Source organism: Xenopus tropicalis, chromosome 1 (assembly GCF_000004195.4).
Source record: "Xenopus tropicalis strain Nigerian chromosome 1, UCB_Xtro_10.0, whole genome shotgun sequence".
NCBI lineage: Eukaryota > Metazoa > Chordata > Amphibia > Anura > Pipidae > Xenopus > Xenopus tropicalis.
In genome coordinates, this window is record NC_030677.2 from 199,688,856 (window position 1) to 199,712,438 (window position 23,583).

General features: G+C 42.6%; 1 protein-coding gene across 2 annotated transcripts in view; it reads left to right on the top strand.

Annotated features, from left to right (window-relative positions):
• The first annotated feature begins 12,675 nt into the window (after positions 1 to 12,675).
• The window catches only part of adamts12 (ADAM metallopeptidase with thrombospondin type 1 motif 12), a 340,375-nt gene continuing 329,467 nt past the window's right edge, over positions 12,676 to 23,583 (top strand). The window contains exon 1 of one of the 2 annotated variants that reach the window (XM_031894766.1): positions 12,676 to 12,940. In XM_031894766.1, coding sequence (XP_031750626.1) covers positions 12,781 to 12,940 — 160 coding nt within the window. In that variant the 5' untranslated portion in view covers positions 12,676 to 12,780. The remainder of the gene's footprint in view (positions 12,941 to 23,583) is intronic. The other variant, XM_018090830.2, reaches the window with a different exon arrangement.

Consider the following 23,583-nt stretch of genomic DNA (forward strand, 5'->3'; position numbering starts at 1 on the left):
CTCACTTATTTCTATTTCTGTATTTCTATTTCTGGATAGCTACTTTGAGTTGCAAAAATCAGCACCCAGGCTGTGCTTTAGTCCAAATGTTTTTCTTGTTGAATCCCTCCCCTGTCTCTGCCTAGGCTCATCCAATATCCCTGCCATATGCCAATGAGTTCCTAAAGGGCAGAGCTTGTCTGTATTTGAGAACTTATCAGCCCCTACCAAGGCTATTAGTGATGGGTGAAATGTTTTGCCAGGCATGGATTCGCAGCGAATTTCCGCGTTTCGCCATTGGCGGATTGTTTTGCGAAACGGATGAAAAAATTTGCTGCGGAAAAATTTGCTGCACGTCCAAAAATTGTCCAAAATAAAAGCCGCGGGCGACGAAATAATAGCCGTGCGACAAAATAATAGCCACAGGCGAAAAAAGAATAGTCGCGGGCGATAATTTTTTTTGCCGCACAACATTTTCGCTGTTTCACGAATTTTTCGCCGTTTCGCGGATCTTTTGAAAGATTCGCAAATTTTTCGGCGAAGCGAAACGGAACACATTCGCTCATCACTAAAGGCTATGGCTTACAGGAAAACTATTCTGCCGAACAGTTTATATCACATAAAATAGCCCTGCTTCATCTAAATCAAAATTTTCATAAAATATCCCTTTTTAGCAGTATGTGCCATTGGGGAATCCTAAACAAAAACTGTAATTTTAAGTACTAAGGGCCGCCCCCTGGGATCATAGGATTCACAGTGCACACAAGCCAAGGCACACATACATGCTAGGCCCCATCAGCCAATGAATGGGCAGAGTTCTGCCTTTTACTCCCACACTACTTCCTGTTACAGTTAGAGCTGCATCACTTCCTGTCAGCTGATCTCTGAGGGAGCACACAGCCCATCACTAAATGGCGGCTCAAGGGAAAGGATGTAAAAGGGCAATATTTACTATATTCCAGTTTTGGGGAGATTCTTTAATAGGCCACTTAACATAATATAAATCTGTTAAGTATTCATTCTCGGGGTATAGTTTCCTTTAAAAGCAGTAGGTGAGCGTTAGCGAATGGTGTACTTCATTAAAACTAAACATTTTGAAGACTTTCCTACCAAGTTGTTGTCTATAGCATTCAAAAAGTTCACCTTTGTGTTAACGTTTCGTATGATGTAGAGAGTAATATTCCGAGACAGTTTTCAATTGCAGTTTTAATTTTTCAGTATTTATAGTTTTTTAATTATTTAAATTTTTGTTTAGCAGCTCTCCAGTTTGGAGGTCCAGCATCTGTCTGGTTGCTAGGGTCCAAAGTACCTTAGCAACAAGGGAGTGGTTTGAATGAGAGACTGGTATATCAATAGGAGAGGGCCAGAAGAGGAAAATAATAATTATGAAAAGTAACAATAACAATAGTTTCCTGGCTGCCGGGGTCAGTGACCCCCATTTGAAAGCTGCAAGGAGAAAAGATGGCAAATAACTCAAAAACTATAATAAATAAATAATGAAGACCAGCTCAAAAGTTGTTTAAACTGACTATTCTATAACAGGCTAAAAGCATTACAAACTTAAAGGGGAACATACCTTTAATAAGAAAGTAAATAGTAAGATATAAGTCAGTGAAAAGACCAGTCTTATCTCTCTGTCTATGGTGGGTGCAATGTGCCATGGGATTGTTATATTTGATGCCTATAATTACTTTTAGTCTTATTATTACTGGTTGGAATAAATAATGACTATAAAATGTTTTTATGTGAAACCCTCATACACTGAACACCCTGTCCTAAGAGTGCTAGCTTCTGGCTGCAAATCAGATATGATAGAACCAGCAGTGATCCTACTGTATATAAGGTACCCCGACAAGCCTGAACCTAATGCACAACATCTTTTTCTACTCCTAAAAATAGGGCTGAATGGGAGCCACACCTTATTGTGCAATATCACTATCCCAAACTGACATTTGCTCTGTATTTTGGGATCTAAGCACAGTGCTCTTTACTCCATACACAGGGCAGGCTCTAACTTCATATGAGGTTTTGAGGTAAAGCAATCAAGCAATCTTTTCTTTTCCCATAGCTAGAGATCTGGTATCTGGAAACCCATTATTCAGAAAGTCCAAATTACAAAAAAGCCATCAGATAATTCAATTTTTTAAAAATGATTTCCTTTTTCTCTGTAATAATAAAACAGTACCTGTACTTGATCCCAACTAAGATATAATTACCCCTTATTGGGGCAGAACAGCCCTATTGGGTTTATTTAATGGTTAAATGATTCCCTTTTCTCTGTAATAATAAAACAGTACCTGTACTTGATCCCAACTAAGATATAATTACCCCTTATTGGGGGCAGAACAGCCCTATTGGGTTTATTTCATGGTTAAATGATTCCCTTTTCTCTGTAATAATAAAACAGTACCTGTACTTGATCCCAACTAAGATATAATTACCCCTTATTGGGGCAGAACAGCCCTATTGGGTTTATTTCATGGTTAAATGATTCCCTTTTCTCTGTAATAATAAAACAGTACCTGTACTTGATGCTAAGCTGTATGAATCCATATTGGAGCCAAAACAATCCTATTGGGTTTATTTAATGTTTAAATACATTTTTTAATAGACTTAAGTTATGGAAATTTAAATTACTGAAAGATCCCTTATCTGGAAAACCCCAGGTCCCGAGCATTCTGGAAAACAGGTTCCATATTTTTGCACATATTTTACTCTTTTCTTTTTAGAATTTGTAACATTTATAAACAAGAATTTTATCTATAATAAAACCTTTTTGTAGGGGAATGTATTAATTTTCATGAAAAAGTAGAAATCGAGTCATTTTGTGGTGCTAATTAGACTTTTAGCAAACACATTATGAGAGATAGAAAGCCCCCAGCTGATCTATAGCATTGATGTTAATACTGCTCTGTATTTATCTACAGGGGGGCCGTGACGATATCTCAGCGCTGTCATTTTTGGTCCAGTAGTCACAGCACCTGCGCTGAGCGCTGAAACCCCCACCAAGGCTTCACTGATCACAGAGATCGTTCTTCTTGCTCATCAAGTTTAGTTTGCAATTAGTTTAATTGTTCGTACACCAGATGGAGGACTTACAGCGGATCTCCCCAACACTTACAGTAGCAGCAAGAAATATTTTTACTCAGCAACAAATCAAGGATCTCGTTCTAGTTCTCCATTCTAGATTCTATCAACAATGTTCAGGATGTGTGCGGAACGCTAAGGGGTCTGTCCGACTGCCGGAACACCGTGATATTTCACGTCATGGGATTAGTAGCTTAACCCAATTATATACCTTTTTCACGTAGTGATATTACTTGTTTCATGTCTTTTTTTGCCGCTACGGATTTAATTCCTGTTCATTAACCTCTATTAACCTGTAGAACAACCTTCCTAATGCCGCAACCCTTTAATACAGTTCCTCATGTTGTGGTGACCCCCCAACCATAAAATTATTCCTAAAACCATCGGAAATATGTGTTTTCCAATGGTCTTTGGCAACCCCTGTGAAAGGGTTGTTTGACCCCCAAAGATTGAGAACTGCTGCTTTAGAATGTAAAAAGCAGTACAGGTATAGGACTTGTTATCCAGAATGCTTGGAACCTGGGGCTTTCCGAATAAGGGATCTTTCCATAATTTGGATCTCCATACCTTAAGTCTAATAAAAATCATTTAAACATAATTTAAACCCAATAGGCTTGTTGTGCCTCCAATAAGGGGTAATTATATCTTAGTTGGGATCAAGTACAGGTACTGTTTTATTATTACAGAGAAAAGGGAATCATTTAACCATTAAATAAACCCAATAGGGCTGTTCTGCCCCCAATAAGGGGTAATTATATCTTAGTTGGGATCAAGTACAGGTACTGTTTTATTATTACAGAGAAAAGGGAATCATTTAACCATTAAATAAACCCAATAGAACTGTTCTGCCCCCAATAAGCGGTAATTATATCTTAGTTGGGATCAAGTACAGGTACTGTTTTATTATTACAGAGAAAAGGGAATCATTTAACCATTAAATAAACCCAATAGGGCTGTTCTGCCCCCAATAAGGGGTAATTATATCTTAGTTGGGATCAAGTACAAGGTACTGTTTTATTATTACAGAGAAAAGGGAATCATTTAACTATTAAATAAACCCAATAGGGCTGTTCTGCCCCCAATAAGGGGTAATTATATCTTAGTTGGGATCAAGTACAGGTACTGTTTTATTATTACAGAGAAAAGGGAATCATTTAACCATTAAATAAACCCAATAGGGCTGTTCTGCCCCCAATAAGGGGTAATTATATCTTAGTTGGGATCAGTACAAGCTCCATGTTTTATTATTACAGATAAAAAGGAAATAATTTTTAAAACTTAGAATTATTTTCTTATAATGGAGTCTATGGGAGATGGCCTTTCCATAATTCGGAACTCTCTGGATAATGGGTTTCCAGATAAGGGATCCCATACCTGTACAATATTTTACCAGAAGGCAAAACTTCCACTTTCAAATGTAGAGTGTGATGTGCAAAACACATGAACATCCTTTGGTATTAAAGTAAAAATGATTTTTGAAAGTGGAAGCTGCACAGAAGTAATTTCTTGAAGTTTCATTACTCAGAGATACATTAGATAGCTTCCCAGGCCTGGTCCCATTAGGCAGATTTTATTTTATTTATGTATTTTCTCAACCTCAGTTATTAAGCATTAATGTTCATTTATAGGCTAAGGAGATGGAATAACTATGACCAAGCTAAGGTCCTGTTAAGTCTTCTTTTTGCTTTTAATCATTGTGTAAATAAACAAGTCTATGTGAATCTGAAGAAAGCTGTATGAAATGATTTTGAACTAATGGTTTCGTTAATGAACACTGCACCAAAGTGTGAGGCTGATCTGTCAATAAACATCACTGGGAAGAATCCCACAATTCAACAGAAATATACAGTTCATATGGAAAAAGCTCAAGTGAAGCTGTGGGTGTGCCATGGTGACTGGTTTGATGTACCCCAAGCTTTAGTAAATTCTTCTCCATCTGTGGCTCTTCTCTCTGCCCCTATAAACATGGCGGCATTCCTAACTACTGCAGTTTGCTGAGACCCCTGGGATGAAGGTAGGGGAAGTGAGTCAGCACTCAGCAACTAAACTGTATCACACAGTTTGGCTCAACTGCAGACTTTTTGTGCATCACACACACATACTGTATACACACATGCTGTATCCACACAAACTGTATCCACACATACTGTATACACACATATACACACATACTGTATACACACAAACTGTATACACACATACTGTATACACAGACACACACTTACACCGCCCAGTGAAGTATTTGTACATGGGGGTTATGCATTTCTTCAGCTTTCAGCTGCCGAGATGCAAGTCCCATAACCGATATATGCAGTGCTGTATTTAGGTGCGGTGCCCCCCCCGAATGCAGAAGTGACATCATATGCAGTGTATGCGTGGACGTCACTTCCAGCCATGTGGGACATTACTTTTGTATGATGTTATACTGGCTGTGGCACACAGTAAACCCTGTCACCCAGTGAGGTAGTGCCAGTATGTGCAGCATGGCATGGAGCTCTGTACTTACTACCTTGCCTATGGTACCTACCCACCCTCTTTGCACCCACCCTCATTGCCCTCTGCACCTCACAAAGGATTTTTAATTTGGCACAGAATGCGGCTATGCCCCTGTTATATCTACAGTATCTATCTATCATCTATCTATCATGTATCTATCTATCTATCTATTTATCTATCTATCTATCTATTATCAATCTATCTATCTATCTATTATCTATCTATCTATCTATCTATCTTTCTATTTATCTATCTATCATCAATCTATCTATCTATCTATCATCTATCTATCATCATCAATCTATCTATCTATCTATCTATCTATCTATCTATCTATCTATCTATCTATCATCTATCTATCTATATATATATATATATATGATCTATCTATCATCTATCTATCTATTATCTATCATCTATCTATCTATCTATCTATCTATCTATCTATCATCAATCTATCATCTATCTATCTATCTATCTATCTATCTATCTATCTATCTATCTATCATCATCTATCTATCTATCTATCTATCTATCTATCTATCATCAATCTATCATCTATCTATCTATCTATCTATCTATCTATCTATCATCATCTATCTATCTATCTATCTATCTATCTATCATCAATCTATCATCTATCTATCTATCTATCTATCTATCTATCTATCTATCTATCTATCATCATCTATCTATCTATCTATCTATCTATCTATCATCAATCTATCATCTATCTATCTATCTATCTATCATCTATCTATCTATCTATCTATCTATCTATCTATCTATCTATCATCAATCTATCATCTATCTATCTATCTATCTATCTATCTATCTATCTATCTATCTATCTATCTATCTATCTATCTATCTATCTATCTATCATCATCTATCTATTTTGCCCTGGGATTTACAAACATCCAATCAGCTTTACACCTGTAGCTGTAACTGCTTCCTGCTTATGGGGGGGGGGGGGTAAAGTTTCTCCCCTCCCTCCCCGTGTCTCCATTTCTGCCCCCTACCCAGCACCTATATTGGCTAGAACAGACTGATGTGAACAAGAGCAGACAGAATACCCGTCCATCCCCTTCCCTTATTCAGATGTGCCAGTGAGGTAGTGCCAGTATGTGCAGCACGGCATGGAGCTCAGTCCTACCTTACCTGCGGTACCTACCCACCCTCGTTGCACCCACCCTCATTGCCCTCTGTGCCTGCATTTGGCACAAAGTGTGCTATGCCCCTGTTATAAGTGCTGTGAGAACTGACACTAAACAATGTGATATTTTTGCCTCTTAGTGCTGCTGAACTTGTGGCAGGGACATACATAAATGACCACTTTTATCCCCCAGAATGATTTTAATAGAACTGATGTCTTGGAATTGTTAAATTACATTGTTAAATTCCCTTTCTTTTGCTTTGCATAAGTCTGCGGCACATGATTATCTGCTGACAGTGATAGACTCAGTAGAACATTTCTCCCTGACTCTCGCTTGTCAGAATTCTCCAATTAATGTTCTGAAATCCTCTGAAGTACATTGTGTCACTTTGGGGCATGCACCTTGTCATAAACTGCTTGGACAGCAGTGGGTTAAACAATTCTGCTGTGTTAGTAAGGGTGAAGCAGTCAGACAAGCACAGAAACTTCTGCTACATTTATTATAACATGGCAGGTAAGGCGGTCGGCCCCATACTGGCTCTCAGCTCAGACAGGAAGTAGGAAACAGGAACTGGATAATGAATCATAGACAAATGGCAAAACAGTAGGAATGCCCTTAATCAAAATGTCCACACAAGCAGAGGTTACTACATTCCTCCCTTTTTTTAGCAAAAGCTATATTTCAAAAATAAGTATATAACAACAAAAACACAAACACCTATAATTCTGTTGAAAGACTTTAAGGCTGGAGATGTCTTTAGTAAGCAATAACATTGTGATATTATAAGTCCAGTCTCTGTGGAGCGTGTGTGCCTGTATACCTCCATTCAGCTGCACGGGTTGTAGCATACTAGCATTGTTTGTGTGGGGGCTACAGGTACACACTTTTATCTGGAACCAGATGATCCACATGAATGTGGCGGTTACCAATTTGCAAACGATAAGTCAGGAGACCAGAGACACCCTGAATAACAAGCATCACAAACCAACACCTTATCACCTGGGTAAAGTTCTATCCCCTGTATGTAATAAAAGGCACTAAGTTTGTCCCGAAGCAGTAACCCATAGCAACCAATAAGATGTTTGCTAGTTGCTAAGGGTTACTGCTCCTGGAAAAGTCACTGCCTTTTTAAAACCAGTTCTGCTGGGGTAGTTTCAGTGACAGAATGTGGTGTATTCTGATAATTAAACAGAAAGCGGCACAGTCTCTGCTCTGCTGTAGTGCCAACTGACTCACTGGCAATCAGGGCCACCACCAGAAATCACGGGGCCCTCACAACAAAATTTTTTTGGGACCCCCTCCCACAGGGCCCCTCCCCCAATGGGCAATCCCATGCACAGTGCCCCCCATACATAGTGCCTCCCTAAATATGATGGCCGGGGCCTGATGACAGGGCCCGTAATAGATTAAAGGGGGCAGAACTAGTCAGAAGACTGTAGCATGACCAGGCCTGCCTTTAAAGGAGAAGGAAAGGCTAAGTCACGAAGTAGAGTGAAAAAGCCGAAATTAAACTATAAAGTCGGCTTTTCACTCTACTGCGCATGCGATTGTCCCGGGAATTTGCAGGCAGCGTGAATACAGAAGGAGGAAACACTCGCTACAGCTACCCTGGGCTGGTGCTGTTTTCTCCTTACAGGGGCACCAGCCCGGGGTACAAGGTAAGAGATTAAAGTCACTGGGGGTGCCTTACATTTTGGCACCCCCAAGTGACTTAGCCTTTCCTTGTCCTTTAAGGTCAGTGACACACGGGGAGATTAGTCACCGCGCGACAAATCTTCGTTGTCGTGGGCGACTAATCTCCCCACAATGCCATCCCACCGGCTAGAATGTAAATCACCAGTGGGATGGCATTCACGGCGTCGCGATTTGCCGAAGTCGCCTGAAGTTTCCTCTCAAAGCCCGGGACGACTGGCCCCCTTCCTGGCAACTGTTTGTTTCACCCAAGCTTTCTTAAATGTTTGAACAGGTCGGTCAGCAGCACCATTTGAAGCTGGTTGATAAGGTGGGGTCAGCTTGTGCCTGATACCATTTTGTTTCAAAAACTATTGGAATTCCTGAGATGTGATACCCATTATCAGAAACCAACTTCTTTGGCAAAGCATAGAATGCAAACAAATTACACGGTGAAGCAATTGTTTTTTCACTTGTAACTCATTTCAGTGGGTAGAACCTCCAACCGTTTGGTATAGCTGTCTTTACCCATTAGAAGTGTTTGCTGGTTGATTAACATATCAGCCAACTCAGCGCAACACACAGCTCTGTGTACCTGGTATAGGATTGTGTAGTGTCTAGCATTTCTGAGACATTTCATTGAAAAGGTATTCCATGTCAAACCTTCATTGCCTGTAGTGCTGTTCTGTCTTAGCCTATTAAAAAGATTGCCCCCCCAGCAACACACGTTAAAAGTGATACTGCAGGTGAAGAATCTATCAAAGCCACTCTGTTCCAATGCAATGACTTCTGAACCAAGAATCTCCTAGAACTGACAGGCCTTTCATCCCAGGAATTTCAAACCTCTCATTCCAAACAGTTGAAAAAGTTCAGCACAATGATCTGAGGCATACATATTCTTTAAATGTGTTACTTCCCCTTTAACCAATATAAATTGTATTTAAGAAATGTTATGCTCATGAAGATATAATATTAGTGGAATAATGTGGTTTAGTATCTGAAAGTACCCAAGTAAACAAAGCCAAGGTTTTAGTGCAACGCAATAATTTTAGGATCTCAGTATGCAGCCCCTGTTTTCTCCAGTGGTACTAGTAACATTGTAATTGGTCAGTTACACCCCCATCCATGATTTATTGTTTATTTTACCTTTCTTCTATATACTTATATCTACAGGAATGGGATCCGTTATCCGAAAACCCGTTATCCAGAAAGTTCTAAATTACTTGAAAGGATGTCTCCCATAGACCTCATTATAAGCAAATAATTCAAATTTTTAGAAAATGATTTCCTTTTTCTCTTTAATACTAAAACAGTACCTGTACTTGATCCCAACTAAGATATAATTACCCCTTATTGGGGGCAGAACAGCCCTATTGGGTTTATTTAATGATTAAATGATTCCCTTTTCTCTGTAATAATAAAACAGTACCTGTACTTGATCCCAACTAAGATATAATTACCCCTTATTGGGGGCAGAACAGCCCTATTGGGTTTATTTAATGATTAAATGATTCCCTTTTCTCTGTAATAATAAAACAGTACCTGTACTTGATCCCAACTAAGATATAATTACCCCTTATTGGGGCAGAACAGCCCTATTGGGTTTATTTCATGGTTAAATGATTCCCTTTTCTCTGTAATAATAAAACAGTACCTGTACTTGATCCCAACTAAGATATAATTACCCCTTATTGGGGGCAGAACAGCCCTATTTGGTTTATTTCATGGTTAAATGATTCCCTTTTCTCTGTAATAATAAAACAGTACCTGTACTTGATCCCAACTAAGATATAATTACCCCTTATTGGGGAGAGAACAGCCCTATTGGGTTTATTTCATGGTTAAATGATTCCCTTTTCTCTGTAATAATAAAACAGTACCTGTACTTGATCCCAACTAAGATATAATTACCCCTTATTGGGGGCAGAACAGCCCTATTGGGTTTATTTCATGGTTAAATGATTCCCTTTTCTCTGTAATAATAAAACAGTACCTGTACTTGATTCCAACTAAGATATAATTACCCCTTATTGGGGGCAGAACAGCCCTATTGGGGTTATTTAATGGTTAAATGATTCCCTTTTCTCTGTAATAATAAAACAGTACCTGTACTTGATCCCAACTAAGATATAATTAACCCTTATTGGGGGGCAGAACAATCCTATTGGGTTTATTTCATGTTTAAATGATTCCCTTTTCTCTGTAATAATAAAACAGTACCCGTACTTGATCCCAACTAAGATATAATTACCCCTTATTGGGGGCAGAACAGCCCTATTGGGTTTATTTAATGGTTAAATGATTCCCTTTTCTCTGTAATAATAAAACAGTACCCATACTTGATCCCAACTAAGATATAATTACCCCTTATTGGGGGCAGAACAGCCCTATTGGGTTTATTTAATGGTTAAATGATTCCCTTTTCTCTGTAATAATAAAACAGTACCAGTACTTGATCCCAACTAAGATATAATCACCTCTTATTGGTATCCGAACAATCCTATTGGGTTTATTTTATGTTAAAATGATGGAGATTCAAATCACGACAAGACCTCTTATCCAGAAAACCCCAGGTCCCATGCATTCAGGATAACAGGTCCCATACCTGCATGTGCTATTTTTCTTTACCAAAGATTCCAAATTTTTCATGGGAGAATATGGTCCATATTCAGGGCGTGCAGCAGGCAAAATACCCAGTGGACATTACCCTATTGAGTAACACTGGGAACATTTTCCATTTGTGGGGTTTGTATGCACAGCACTTACTGATAATAATAAGAATAGCGAGAGACTGAGAGAATATGCACTTGTTTGAACAAGCCCTGAAAGGCAGAACGTGTCAATGTACTGAATGGAAGTGGTGGGCAATGAGAGCCTGAAGTGGTTTGTGCTATTATCTCTAACATACCTACCTATCTCCTTCCCAGATAACAGGGCCTGCAGCTCCAGCAGTCTCTATATTTACTCACACGGGATAGGGACGGCCCCAGGAATGCAGCCTGCGTGTTTCTACTGCCTGGGAAAGGGAAAACCTGCCAGAGGGGTGGGCAAGAGACTCACACGAACACACTTTTGGGGGGGTTTCAGTGTTAATATTGCAGGAAAAACACGATATGTGCTGGTATCCATTAGATTTCCAGATTCATTGCCCACAGCATCTGTGAATGTTGATCATGAACTTCAATGCGGCGGTTGAAGAATTCTGGGAGTTGTAATGGCTCCTAAACCCGTCGTTGTAATTGGCCCTGGGGCCAAATGATCGAATAAGCTCGATATTACCCACCTTAAGTGGGCATATCGGGAGAAAATCTGCTTGTCAGGCAACCTCTTAACATGTACAGTCAATGTATAATAGCGAAACAGCTGATAGACGAGCAAGGTGACCTTGGCTGGACAGAGGAGGCTGGAAATTTCAATCAGCTTGAGCTCTATGGCCCCAGTGAAGACTTTGCGGCCCACTTCATTTGTAACAATAGGCAGTTTCCTGCATCAATGGCACTGCTACAAATTGATATATTAATGCATTAATCTGCTTAATTGGGCCCTGCAGTTAATAAATCCGACCCTACCCCGGGCAAAAGTGCATCTCCTGTGCTCCAGGGTTGGACTGGGAAAAATCCCGGTGGGCCCTGGCTCTAGTGGGCCCCGGCGGCCCAGACCCGACCCTTGCTGGCGCTCCCCCTCCCGACCGATCCTCCCCTGACGCGTCAAATTTACGCACTCGGAGGAGGACCGCGGGTGGGGGGGCCCTGCGAGGGGGGTTAGGGAATGTGCCTGGCTGGAGGCACCTGCAGGGCCCCTGGGACGGGAGCCCCGGTGGGCCCTTCACCCCCCAGTCCGACCCTGCTGTGCTCCCTATATTTACTCCATAGATCTTAGTAATAACATGTAATCTAACAACCATTAGCAACCAATCTGGAGTTAGCTTATACCTGTCTAGTTTAGCTGGAATAATGAAAGCAAATGTCTGATTGGTGGTTATGGGTTGCATTAAACATTGTTTCATTTCAAACTAATATGGTACAAAGCCCACAATGATATGAATGTGCCTTTTGATGAACAGAAGGTGGTCTTGATTGAGATCCAGCAGGAAATACACCGTATGCCCAGGGAGAGGCAGGTTAGCAGTGAAATTCTAGCCCATGTGTACTATGTAAATGAGACAGGAGAGGAACTCCCTGGGAACTCCTGGATTAAACCCCCCTCTCTAGAAACCAGACACTGGAAACTCAAATCACTCCCCTTCCCTTAAGGAAAAAAAAAAATAGGAGCGAGGAATGTAGCCTTTCCCTATGTGTCTTTACTCTACTCCTGCATCTCTCCAGTGCAATCTGCTCTAGTGTCCCCTTCTGCTATATGTATCTCAGCTTGGCCTGGCTGTGGGATTTTCATGAATATCTTCTCCCCCCTTCTCCGTCCAAGCCATGCAATGTATGCAGAGAGGCCGGCCTGCAGATATTTCATTTTCTGCACATTCCCTTTACTTCTGGCTATTTGCCACGGCACAAGGCTTCACCGGGATAACCCACACTCTCTGCACAAGGGACAAGGTCAGTTACTTTGCACCCTAGCCTCCTGCTGCTGTTGCCCCTGTCAGGGCTTCATGAGATTTGACTGAGGAGAACCCCCTATAAATAAGTGAGCAAAGTCACTTTCAGCTTTAGCCCACAGTCTATTCCTGCTCCCTAAATCCAGATCTCTCTTCTCCTTACTTCTTTCTATCTCCAGTTATTTCTCTCTCTTTCAATTTCTTCTATCTTCTTTTCCTTCATTCTCTCTGCCTTTCTCTCACTCACTTTTTCACACTCAGTTTTTCACTTTCTCCCTTTCCTTCCCAGTCTCTCTTCCCCCCCCCCTCACTTTTCCTCACTCCCTTTGCATAACTTCTTACTGTCATGACCTATCACATGTTTCTAGCCCTTCTGTTGTTGTTGTTGTTGTTGTTGAACTATCTTGGAGTTGTATTCCAGGAAAACCCAATAAATAGGGGCAGATTTATGAGTAGGGGTGAATTTGCAAAGAGCTTCCAATCAAAAATGCATTTTAAACAGTTTACTATAAGCTGGAAAATGAAAGCTAAATCCTAATTGGTTGCTTCTGGCAAATGCACTTGTGAAGTCCATAAAAAGAGTATAAAAACCTTCCCCATGGTCTTCTAGATCTTGTTGCATCTCAGCGCCCCCCCCCCCCCAATGGCTGTTATGCACTAGGGGGTCATTTATCAACACTGAGCAAATAGGCCCATGGCAACCAATCAAATTGTTGCATTCATTGTTCTGCCTACAGCTGGCTAGAAAAAGCCAGTCACTGATTGGTTGCTATAGGTTACTGCCCACAGGCAAATTTTCCCAGTGTTGATAAATGACCCCGCAGAGTTCTATTTTGATAACTTGGGGTGCCAGAAGTAGCTCATACCAGATGGACTTGGTCCTTAAGCAGGCCAATAAAAAGAGTAAGCAGCTTATTGGCAGGGCTGGCCAATTGGACTTATTGGGCCCATAGCCCCCCCCCGTACAGCAGTACACCTCCAGCACCAGCTTCCCCACTCAGGAGTATACATCACAGTTTTGCATTAAGAGACTCTGAAAGTGCAGCCTTAGTCAGCACCACCCAGTTGTGGGGCCCCAAAATAGTCCCTACATCTGGTAAGAACACCCCTAGCCCTGCTTATTGGTCAATATTATTGCATCAATGTGGTCCTGGTCTGACAGATATATATATATATATAATGTAGGTAGGCGTGATTTCGCAGCCCTTAGCCTTCCTGCACTTGCTGCCAGAGCGGGTGCAAAACTTTTGTTCCTGGTCTTCCCTGGCTTCTTTTCTTAACACAGAGGGTTCCTTTGTGGCCTACACCCTTCGACGCTCCCTTTGCGTGTGGTGTTTTTGTTGTGGCATTTCTGGGCTATACAGGGACATTACATGTGGGGATTAAAGAAAATGTATTGGATAAAAGAACTTCTTCTTTCCCTATTCCCCTTTTCCTGTAATAAGGGATTAAAGAAAGTGACATCACAGCAACCTATGACATCGTAGGGGTCATTTACTTTGATCCTGGACACAAGTTGCATCTGGGGTTTGGCTGCACTCTGTATAGGAAAGCTCACTGACGCTCTATAAGGAGGTCTGCTCCATACTGCTGACCCTAAACGATTGTGGATCTAGGGTTGCCAACTTTTTCTATGACTAATAACTGTCTTAGGGTTGGGGGGTGAGATGTGACATCATATGGGGGTGGGGCTATGATGTAAGGTGTGGTGAAATGGGCAGGCTGGGAGTGGATAGGGCTGGTAAATGGTCAGAGTGGGCGGGGTTATAGGGGGAACAGAGGTGGGCCCATAGTTATAAAGGGTGATCAGTAGCAGAGAGGGTCAGGGAAGGAAGGGATTTATAGGCCATTACAAATTTACCGGCAAGTACACTGCTGATAAATTTGTAATACTGGTGCCTTAGCTGGTGATTTATTGACTAGGCTGGTCAAACACTGGCCAGGTGGCAACCCTATATGGATCCCACTAGCATTTAGTTCCACCGCTGGAGTGTGATTTTTTTAATTATACAGAAACTTGGAAAGTTCATACCAAGAGAATGAGTCAGGGAGCATCTGTGCCAAGCACCTGTTATGTGCCTGTTATGTTCCTGGCTGGGAACCTACTCTGTGAATGTATAATCTAGCCTTGCTTCAACTCTATTTTATTGTACAAGAAGCTCTAAGATTTGTACAAAAGCTCAATCTGTGGCCAAACAAGATGTGCCGAGTGCCTACAGCTCTCCAATGCAACTCCTACAGCTCGGGAGGCTCGAGGGCTGCATCTCCGGGCGCTGAGGGAGAGGGGCAAGGCCAAGGTGGCACAGACAAAAGGGCAAAACGTACAAATCTGCTGTCGCTGGAAACCTCTGAGCGCTTCCGGCACTACTAGGATGAGGCTAAAAGGGTCACTAGGAACATGTGTCGGCTTCAGCAAGCACTGCCAAATTCAGCATCAGGAGAGAGGCAGGAGCTACGTCCCCTACTGGGGTTTGGAGAATGAAAATATACATTCCCCTTGTAATAGCCTGACATTTTACTGCAGCATCACATTGTAATATGTGTATATATTACTGTATAGGGTATCAGTGTCAGACTGGGCCTGTAAGGCAGAACCTAATCCCATGGACCCACTCTCACAACAATAAGATGCAGACAGTGCTACATGTAATAGGAGCCATATAAGTTGTAGCTTTATGGTCATTGGCAGAGAATAATGAGGCTTAGGGGCTGATTTATCAATTTGTATTATTTTGCTATAAAATACAATTTTTTCTTTAAAAAGACAATCATTTTTGCCATTTATTATGCATCAAAACTGCATAAAACCTGAATGTAAAAAGCTGTCAAGGTCATGTAGAAGTCAATGGGAGCCGCCCTAGGCACTTTTTTTTGTGGCCATGTCACTTGGAGCAGAGGTCCCCTACCTTTTTTGTGCCATGGACTGTTCTTAATGCTATATGCGTTGGCGCATCATCATGTCATATGCAGCGTTATGAACATCTTCCAAACACCACTTTGTAACCAATGCAGGGATCAGAGGCGGCCCATTGTAACACAGCCCACGGGCCGGCACTGGTCTGCGGCTCGGTGGTTGGGGACCCCTGACTTGGAGGTATTTGATTTTTTTTAAAATTTTTTGGGGGGGATGAGCTATTAGTTTAAAATGATGTAAAGTTTAATATTTGGGGTATTCCTTTTTTTTTTTTTTACACATTTTGGTGTCCGAGGTTTTTTGTTTGTTGCATTTTTTTAATAAATAAGGAAACATTTGTGTGTTTAAAAATGTGAGTTTAGCAGTGGTTGAAAAAAACTCTAAAACTACACAAATCTAAATTCCTATATAAATCAAGTTCTCCAATGCAAACCCTTCTCCTGGTAGCCTCTACAATACAAAAATTGTAACTTCCTTCCCTGCCTATGTTAGAAATATGAGAGAGCTGATGGAGATTGTCATTGGCCCTCTTCACCTCTTGTATCGGTTATTGGTTGCTTTATATGTTACTCTGTATGTCCAATGTATGTAACCCACATATTGTACAGCGCTGCGGGATATGTTGGCGCTTTATAAATAAATGTTAATAATAATAATAATAATAATTGGCTGGGGACCACAGTGTACTTACCCTGTATATATAATGTTTGGCGGGGTTGTTTGATTATTGTAGGTGGTGCCGTTGCCTTAGTAATAGTAATATTTTAATACTGTCTCAGTAAGAATATTTTTGAGTCTATTCGCATTCATGTTTTTTCGCCGCATTTTTTCCTTGGATCATGAAAAAAACACAAACTCAGATTTTAATAAATCAGCCCCTATATGTTTCTTTGAGTAAAGTCGGTATATATAAATCAGCCGCCACCCCCCCTGCAGAAATATTCCTGAGAACATAAAAATTAATGAACAAATAAAGACATTCTGCCGGTCCCAAGAGACCACCCATGATAGCGGAGGATGATATCTATTTCCTGGCACTGGGTTCTAGTTCTGCGAGCAGGGACCGTGCAGCTGCGCCGCTGTGTTTTCATTCTGTCCTGCAACAGCCGGCAGGGAGAGGGGGAAATATACATTTGAAGCAAGACAATCAGACTGGGGCCCATATTATACCCTCCCGGTGGATGTTTGTAGGGGTAAATATCAGACAAGGGATCAAAACTAAGGACTTTTGTTTGACACTTTAATAATTCATTAAACCAGTAGTTAACTTTTAGAAATGTCCGAATCCTAGCAACTTTGCAATTGGTCTTCATAATTTATTTTTTATAGTTTCTAAATTATTAGCAAGGTGCAGAGTGCAGCCTTCCCAAAGGCAGGCAGTAAGCATATGGGTCTTTTGGGACCTGCACCCAACCATGAGCACTGACTGGCATGTAGGTTAGGTGACGGGTAGGGGGCAGTTGGGGGAAAGCCTACATATAGGATTGTCACTCGGCCAGTATTTCACCAGACTGGCTGGTAAAATACCGGGGCTGGTATTAAAAATATACTGGGAATATACTTGCCAGTAAATTCGAACTACCTAGTTGTTCAGCCTCTGGCCCAACCCTGATCCACCCCAGTTCTGCCCCCCACTCCCCCTCCATCCTGCCCAATACCTCTTTCGCACTCGCTGATTCTCCCTCTCCTTTGCCTGATGGTGTAGCAGCTCCATCCCAAAACATGTCACAGGCCCACCCCAAATGCATCATAGATCTGTCCCTTTTGGTTCCCCCCCTCATCTATACACCAAATGTGGCAACCCTACCTACTTGCATTCTTCTTGCTTCCCCTCATGAAAACAACCAGGGTCAGACTGGGGGGTGTAGGGCCCACCGGGGCATCTGCCTCAGGGGCCCCTGCACTCCGCAATGGCCCCTGCTACCTTCACACACCCCCAGAGACCCCCAACACCTCCAGACCCCTCCCCCATGTGCTCCTAAAAGAAACATACCTGCAGCACATTGGGGGAGAGAGACGGTGGATCACAGGGGGGATCGTCGGAGCCCACAGGGTTTTTTTCCAGTACCCTGGCGGCCCAGTCCGACGCTGAAAACAACATTGTGAAATGCAGACTGTTGCAGTGGCGCAACTAGGGGAAAACAGCCCCTGGTGCAAAAATTGAACCCCGGCCTCTTAGTCTGCCCCCCATATGGAAGATTTGCTGCACACTTGCTCTTACCTTCAGGCCCTATTTCTGGTTTGGGGTGGGCAGTGATGTTGCTTGGGGGCGGGTGATGACATCATAGGGCGGGGAAATGGTCTAGTTAGGCAGGGGAATAGACCTATGGGGCAGGGAAATGGTCGGGCTAGGCAGGGGAATAGACCTATGGGGCGGGGAACTGGTCAGGCTAGGCAGGGGAATAGACCTATGGGGCAGGGAACTGGTCAGGCTAGGCAGGGGAATAGACCTAGGGGGCGGGAAAATGGTCAGGCTAGTCAGGGGAAGAGACCTATGGGGCGGGGAAATGGTCGGGCTAGGCAGGGGAATAGACCTATGGGGCAGGGAAATGGTCGGGCTAGGCAGGGGAATAGACCTAGGGGGCGGGGAAATGGTCGGGCTAGGCAGGGGAATAGACCTATGGGGCGGGGAAATGGTCAGGCTAGTCAGGGGAAGAGACCTATGGGGCGGGGAAATGGTCGGGCTAGGCAGGGGAATAGACCTATGGGGCAGGGAAATGGTCGGGCTAGGCAGGGGAATAGACCTAGGGGGCGGGGAAATGGTCGGGCTAGGCAGGGGAATAGACCTATGGGGCGGGGAAATGGTCGGGCTAGGCAGGGGAATAGACCTATGGGGCAGGGAAATGGTCGGGCTAGGCAGGGGAATAGACCTATGGGGCGGGGAAATGGTCGGGCTAGGCAGGGGAATAGACCTAGGGGGCGGGGAAATGGTCAGTCTAGGCAGGGGAATAGACCTATGGGGCAGGGAAATGGTCGGGCTAGGCAGGGGAATAGACCTAGGGGGCGGGGAACTGGTCAGGCTAGGCAGGGGAATAGACCTATGGGGCAGGGAAATGGTCGGGATAGGCAGGGGAATAGACCTAGGGGGCGGGGAAATGGTCAGGCTAGGCAGGGGAATAGACCTATGAGGCGGGGAAATGGTCGGGCTAGGCAGGGGAATAGACCTATGGGGCGGGGAAATGGTCGGGCTAGGCAGGGGAATAGACCTATGGGGCGGGGAAATGGTCGGGCTAGGCAGGGGAATAGACCTAGGGGGCGGGGAAATGGTTGGGCTAGGCAGGGGAATAGACCTAGGGGGCGGGGAAATGGTCGGGCTAGGCAGGGGAATAGACCTAGGGGCGGGGAAATGGTCAGGCTAGGCAGGGGAATAGACCTAGGGGCGGGGAAATGGGTGTGTTAGGCAGAGAAATGGGTGTGTTGGGTAGAGAAATGGGTGTGTTGGGCAGAGAAATGAGTGTGTTGGGCAGGGAAATGGGTGTGTTGGGCAGAGAAATGAGTGTGTTGGACAGGGAAATGGATGTGTTGGGCAGGGAAATGAGTGTGTTGGGCAGGGAAATGGATGTGTTGGGCAGGGAAATGGGAAAATTGTCTTTGTTTAAAAGGGGCTGATCGGAGAGAGCCAGAAAAGGGAGGATTTATAGGTAGGATTGCCAACCATACAAATTTACTGGCAGGTATATTGGTGATAATTTTGTAATACTGGCACTAGCTTGCAACTTGCTGGCTAGGCTGGTCAAATACCAGCTGGGTGGCAACCCTACGGAAGCCTGTCCTTGTAACTTATAACTTGTACATCATTCAGACATGAAGCATAAATGAAACATTTATGAATATCGTTATAAATGGAACAAAAACAAAATGAAGCAAAGGCCAGAGATTATACATACTATTGCCTCCTACATTTACCTTAGTGTGACGCAAAATAAAAGTGTAACTTAGATCCAGCTGCTGTTGCAAAGACGTGTGCTCTGTATTTTACTCCATAATCATTACAAAATCTTGTGAATTGAATTTAAAACTGAGTATTTTTCTCCCCCCCACCCCAGGTGCTGTTCTGTGCCTTCTCCTTCTATTAGAATATTCTTTATCAGCTAATTAAATATTTAATGCCTTTGCTATGGGAGTCATCTTAGGGGTGTGATTTCACTTGCATGAAATGGACTTTTCTTAACCCCCCCAATGTTTGTGCCCCCCCCCCCCCATACCATTCTTTTTCTTGTTGACTGGTAATGGGCAGTTTTTGTTTTTTTTTACCCCTGTTTGGGAGCAATGAGCGGGGAGGGGGGCAATGTCACGGCTCTATCAATGGAACCGCAGGGTGCATCATTTGTATTTTAATGTAACGTTTCATGTTTTCGCGGAATGATTAGAAAGCTTGTAATTACTGGGTGGGATTCATGGGAATTGTTATTAAAGGAAGACATATCATGATAACCAAAGCTGATACTAGAGGACGTATGAAGGGCTAAAGCTTTCCCTTTAAATCCCCTATGCGCTTAGAGATGAGAACAAGATGTTTCCCAGGATGGCAGGGGTTAGCAATTACCACCGAGGCACCTTGCACTGCAATTAGACAAACATTCAGCCATATAAATAGCGGCCCAGGAATGTCTTAGCATGAGCGGGGAGCAATTATTTCTGCTACAGTGTGCCTTGTAATAGAATATCATTAGCACAGCCAGGAATGCATCTGCACCTCCCAACGGCATCCACATTTGGTTCTGTGGGTTTGTACGGGCTGCAAGGGGGACTCGAAGTTGTATGGGAAATAGACAGAGGTTTGAGTCGGCTCAGATGGAATCCAGAGAGAACGGAAATCCAAGTTTACAGCTGTGGAAAACAGGAGAAACATTGGCTACTACTATTTGTCAGCAGGGTCAGTGCAAGTGCAGAATCCCAAATGAACAGTAACTGTCCTTTAAAGGGAAACTATACCCCCAAACAACGTAGGTCTCTATGAAATTATATTGCATAAACAGCTCATATGTATAACTCTGCTTCATCTAAATAAGCCATGTTCATAGTAGTATGTGCCATTGGGTAATCCTAAATAGAAAATTGCAATTTTAAGTACTAAGGGCCGCCCCCTGGGATCATAGGAGTCACAGTGCACACAAACAAGCCAAGGCACACATACATGCTAGGCCCCATCAGCCAATGAATGGGCAGAGTTCTGCCTTTTACTCCCACACTTAGGGTTGCCACCTTTGCAGGGTTTTAAACCAGGACAATAGGGCGCACCTGATGACACCAGAGCAGTGTGAGGATGTAGTTTAACGAATGGAGAGGTGCTGGTTGGTTTAAATATAAGATGGTCCTGTGCAGGGTACTTAGTTCCAGGCCACACCAGCATTAAGGACTGCCCTCATCATGGACATTATCAAAATAAAAGTCACACCATTAATAATCACAGAGAATCATACTGCTGAAATATCCAAAGCCCAGTGCTCCAACCATGGTAAAAAGATGAATGTAAGAAATGAACATTATAGTAAGTAACACCATATGTAACACAAGACATTGAATCGGTTAGTGCGGTTCCCAAGGGTTCCATGAATGTTCCATGACTGCTGTAAAAGGTAATATGCAAATTATGATTAACATTTTTCTCAACTAAGGACAGATAAGCAGGGTAATTTAATGGTTATATAACTGGCCCCCTCGGGCTTTGAACTTGATATTGAATTAATTGGCTATGTACATTAAAGGCAAAATGGCATGAAGTGGGGTCCAAAAGGAGGGCAATGCTTAATAGCTTAATGCACAGAATGTATTAATGGCCTATATATATTTGTAATGGTTAAGTACAGAGGGGCTCTTGTTTCTGTTTATATGAGTTTTGTGGTCACAGCCTAATTGTACCCCCACCTAATGGTTTAGTGGTGGGCACAATTTTACCTTTTTTGCTATAGGGGTCCATGGAGAACTCACATCTCTCACAGTGCAATTGTGCTCTCTGCACTAGCAAAAAACTGGAAATATGGCTCTTAAAGTTACAAGTCCCGCTGAGAAGCATCAACCAAGATCTCCATTTTGTCCAGGGTTAGAAAAGCAATGCAGCACAAACCTGCTAATTTCATCTGTCTGACTTGATAGACTAGTACCTGAAATTGCAAGTTGTCAGGATCCTTTGCATTGAAGATAAGAACATTATAAGTGCAGCTGATGTGAGACAATTGAGATCTGAAACAGCACAGGCAACGCAGGAGCTTTGAGTGATGGAGGAAATTGAGGTTCCACAAGTGATCATAATATAATGAAGAACAAATACAGGCTTTTCAGGCTTTGCAGGTGTCGAACATGGAATTGTGCACATAAAACAACCCACCTTTGTGACAGATATATTTAAATTTGATTGATGTAATTTACAAGTGTGAAGAACGTGTAATGAAATATGTGTTGGGACGTGTGTTCATACAAAAGCCATTACAAAATGTAGATTTTGCGCCGAGAGTGGAAATCGGAGGCAGCACTATGGGAGCAAAGGCTGTGATTGCACAGATGGAGGTTGTGACTGTCATTATAGCAGTGATGCTGAAATCTATCAGTATTCAGGTCACATGTAAAGCGATGCTGATAAAGTTGTGGAAACAATCCTCAGATATTATCAGAAGGTATATGGAATGATGGGGCAGGTATGGGATCTATTATATGGGTAACAGGTATAAGGGGTATCCTAATGTTGCTGATGCGCCTTAGGCCTGGTAACATTGGCCTCAACTCCTGGCAACTCCCATTGTTTTTGCACCTATTTTTTTCATGCAAAATACATTTGGGTCTATGGTAGGGGTCGGCAAACTACAGCCCGCGGGCCATGTCCGGCCCCTTGGTCTTTTTTTAATCCGGCCCGCCGAGGATTGGTGTGTCTCACCTTTCCTAACAGAGACCGCAGTCTCAGATCTCCTTCAGAAAATCCCGACTCCGCAAGTCTCATCACGCGAGACTTGGCGTCAAGACTGCATGTAAACACAGCGACACAAAACCTAGGGGACTGACGAGCGGAGATGGCACTGACCCGGCCCGTCTGTCAAACCTTAAAAGTCAATGTGGCCCCTGAGCCTAAAAGTTTGCCCACCCCTGGTCTATGGAATGTTGTTGTCTTTTTTTATGGCTAAAATTTTTAGTGGCTTCCCGAAAATGTTCACCAATAATAACATGTAGAATATGACGGCAAATCCATAACGGAAAATTTTTGCCTTTTAGAGCACTGCTTGTGATTTGGAAGAGTAGGTGACAAAAGCCAGTGGTGCTGAGTGCAAATATCCACAAATGCAAGGCTTTAAAATCAAATAATGCAACGACCGTGGCAAAAGTTGTGTGACTGCATCTGTTATCTCTGCTTCTGTTGCAGATACAAAGCAAGGTCACACATAAAGAATTGTTGGTAAAACAAAAAGGAGGTATGGGGAAATGACATTACTCAGATTTACTCAGATTACAGAATTATTTTAGGTCTAAGTCGTATGTTTATTGGACGTCTCAGTCGGTACTATATAATCACAATGGTTTCTTCCTCTCTTAGATGGAGCAAGTTGGTCTATAATTCTATCAGACTGAAATTCAATATGCTTTTTTTTAGGAAATGCGCAGTCTCTGGTTTTTTTTTATTTGCAATTAATCAAGAAACCAATCCAAACTATATATGCTCACAGCATGGATATTGTACCAAGAGCTTACAAGATATCGTAGCCATTGGTAATCCCAGGAAAGCCTGGTGGGCATCCAGGCAT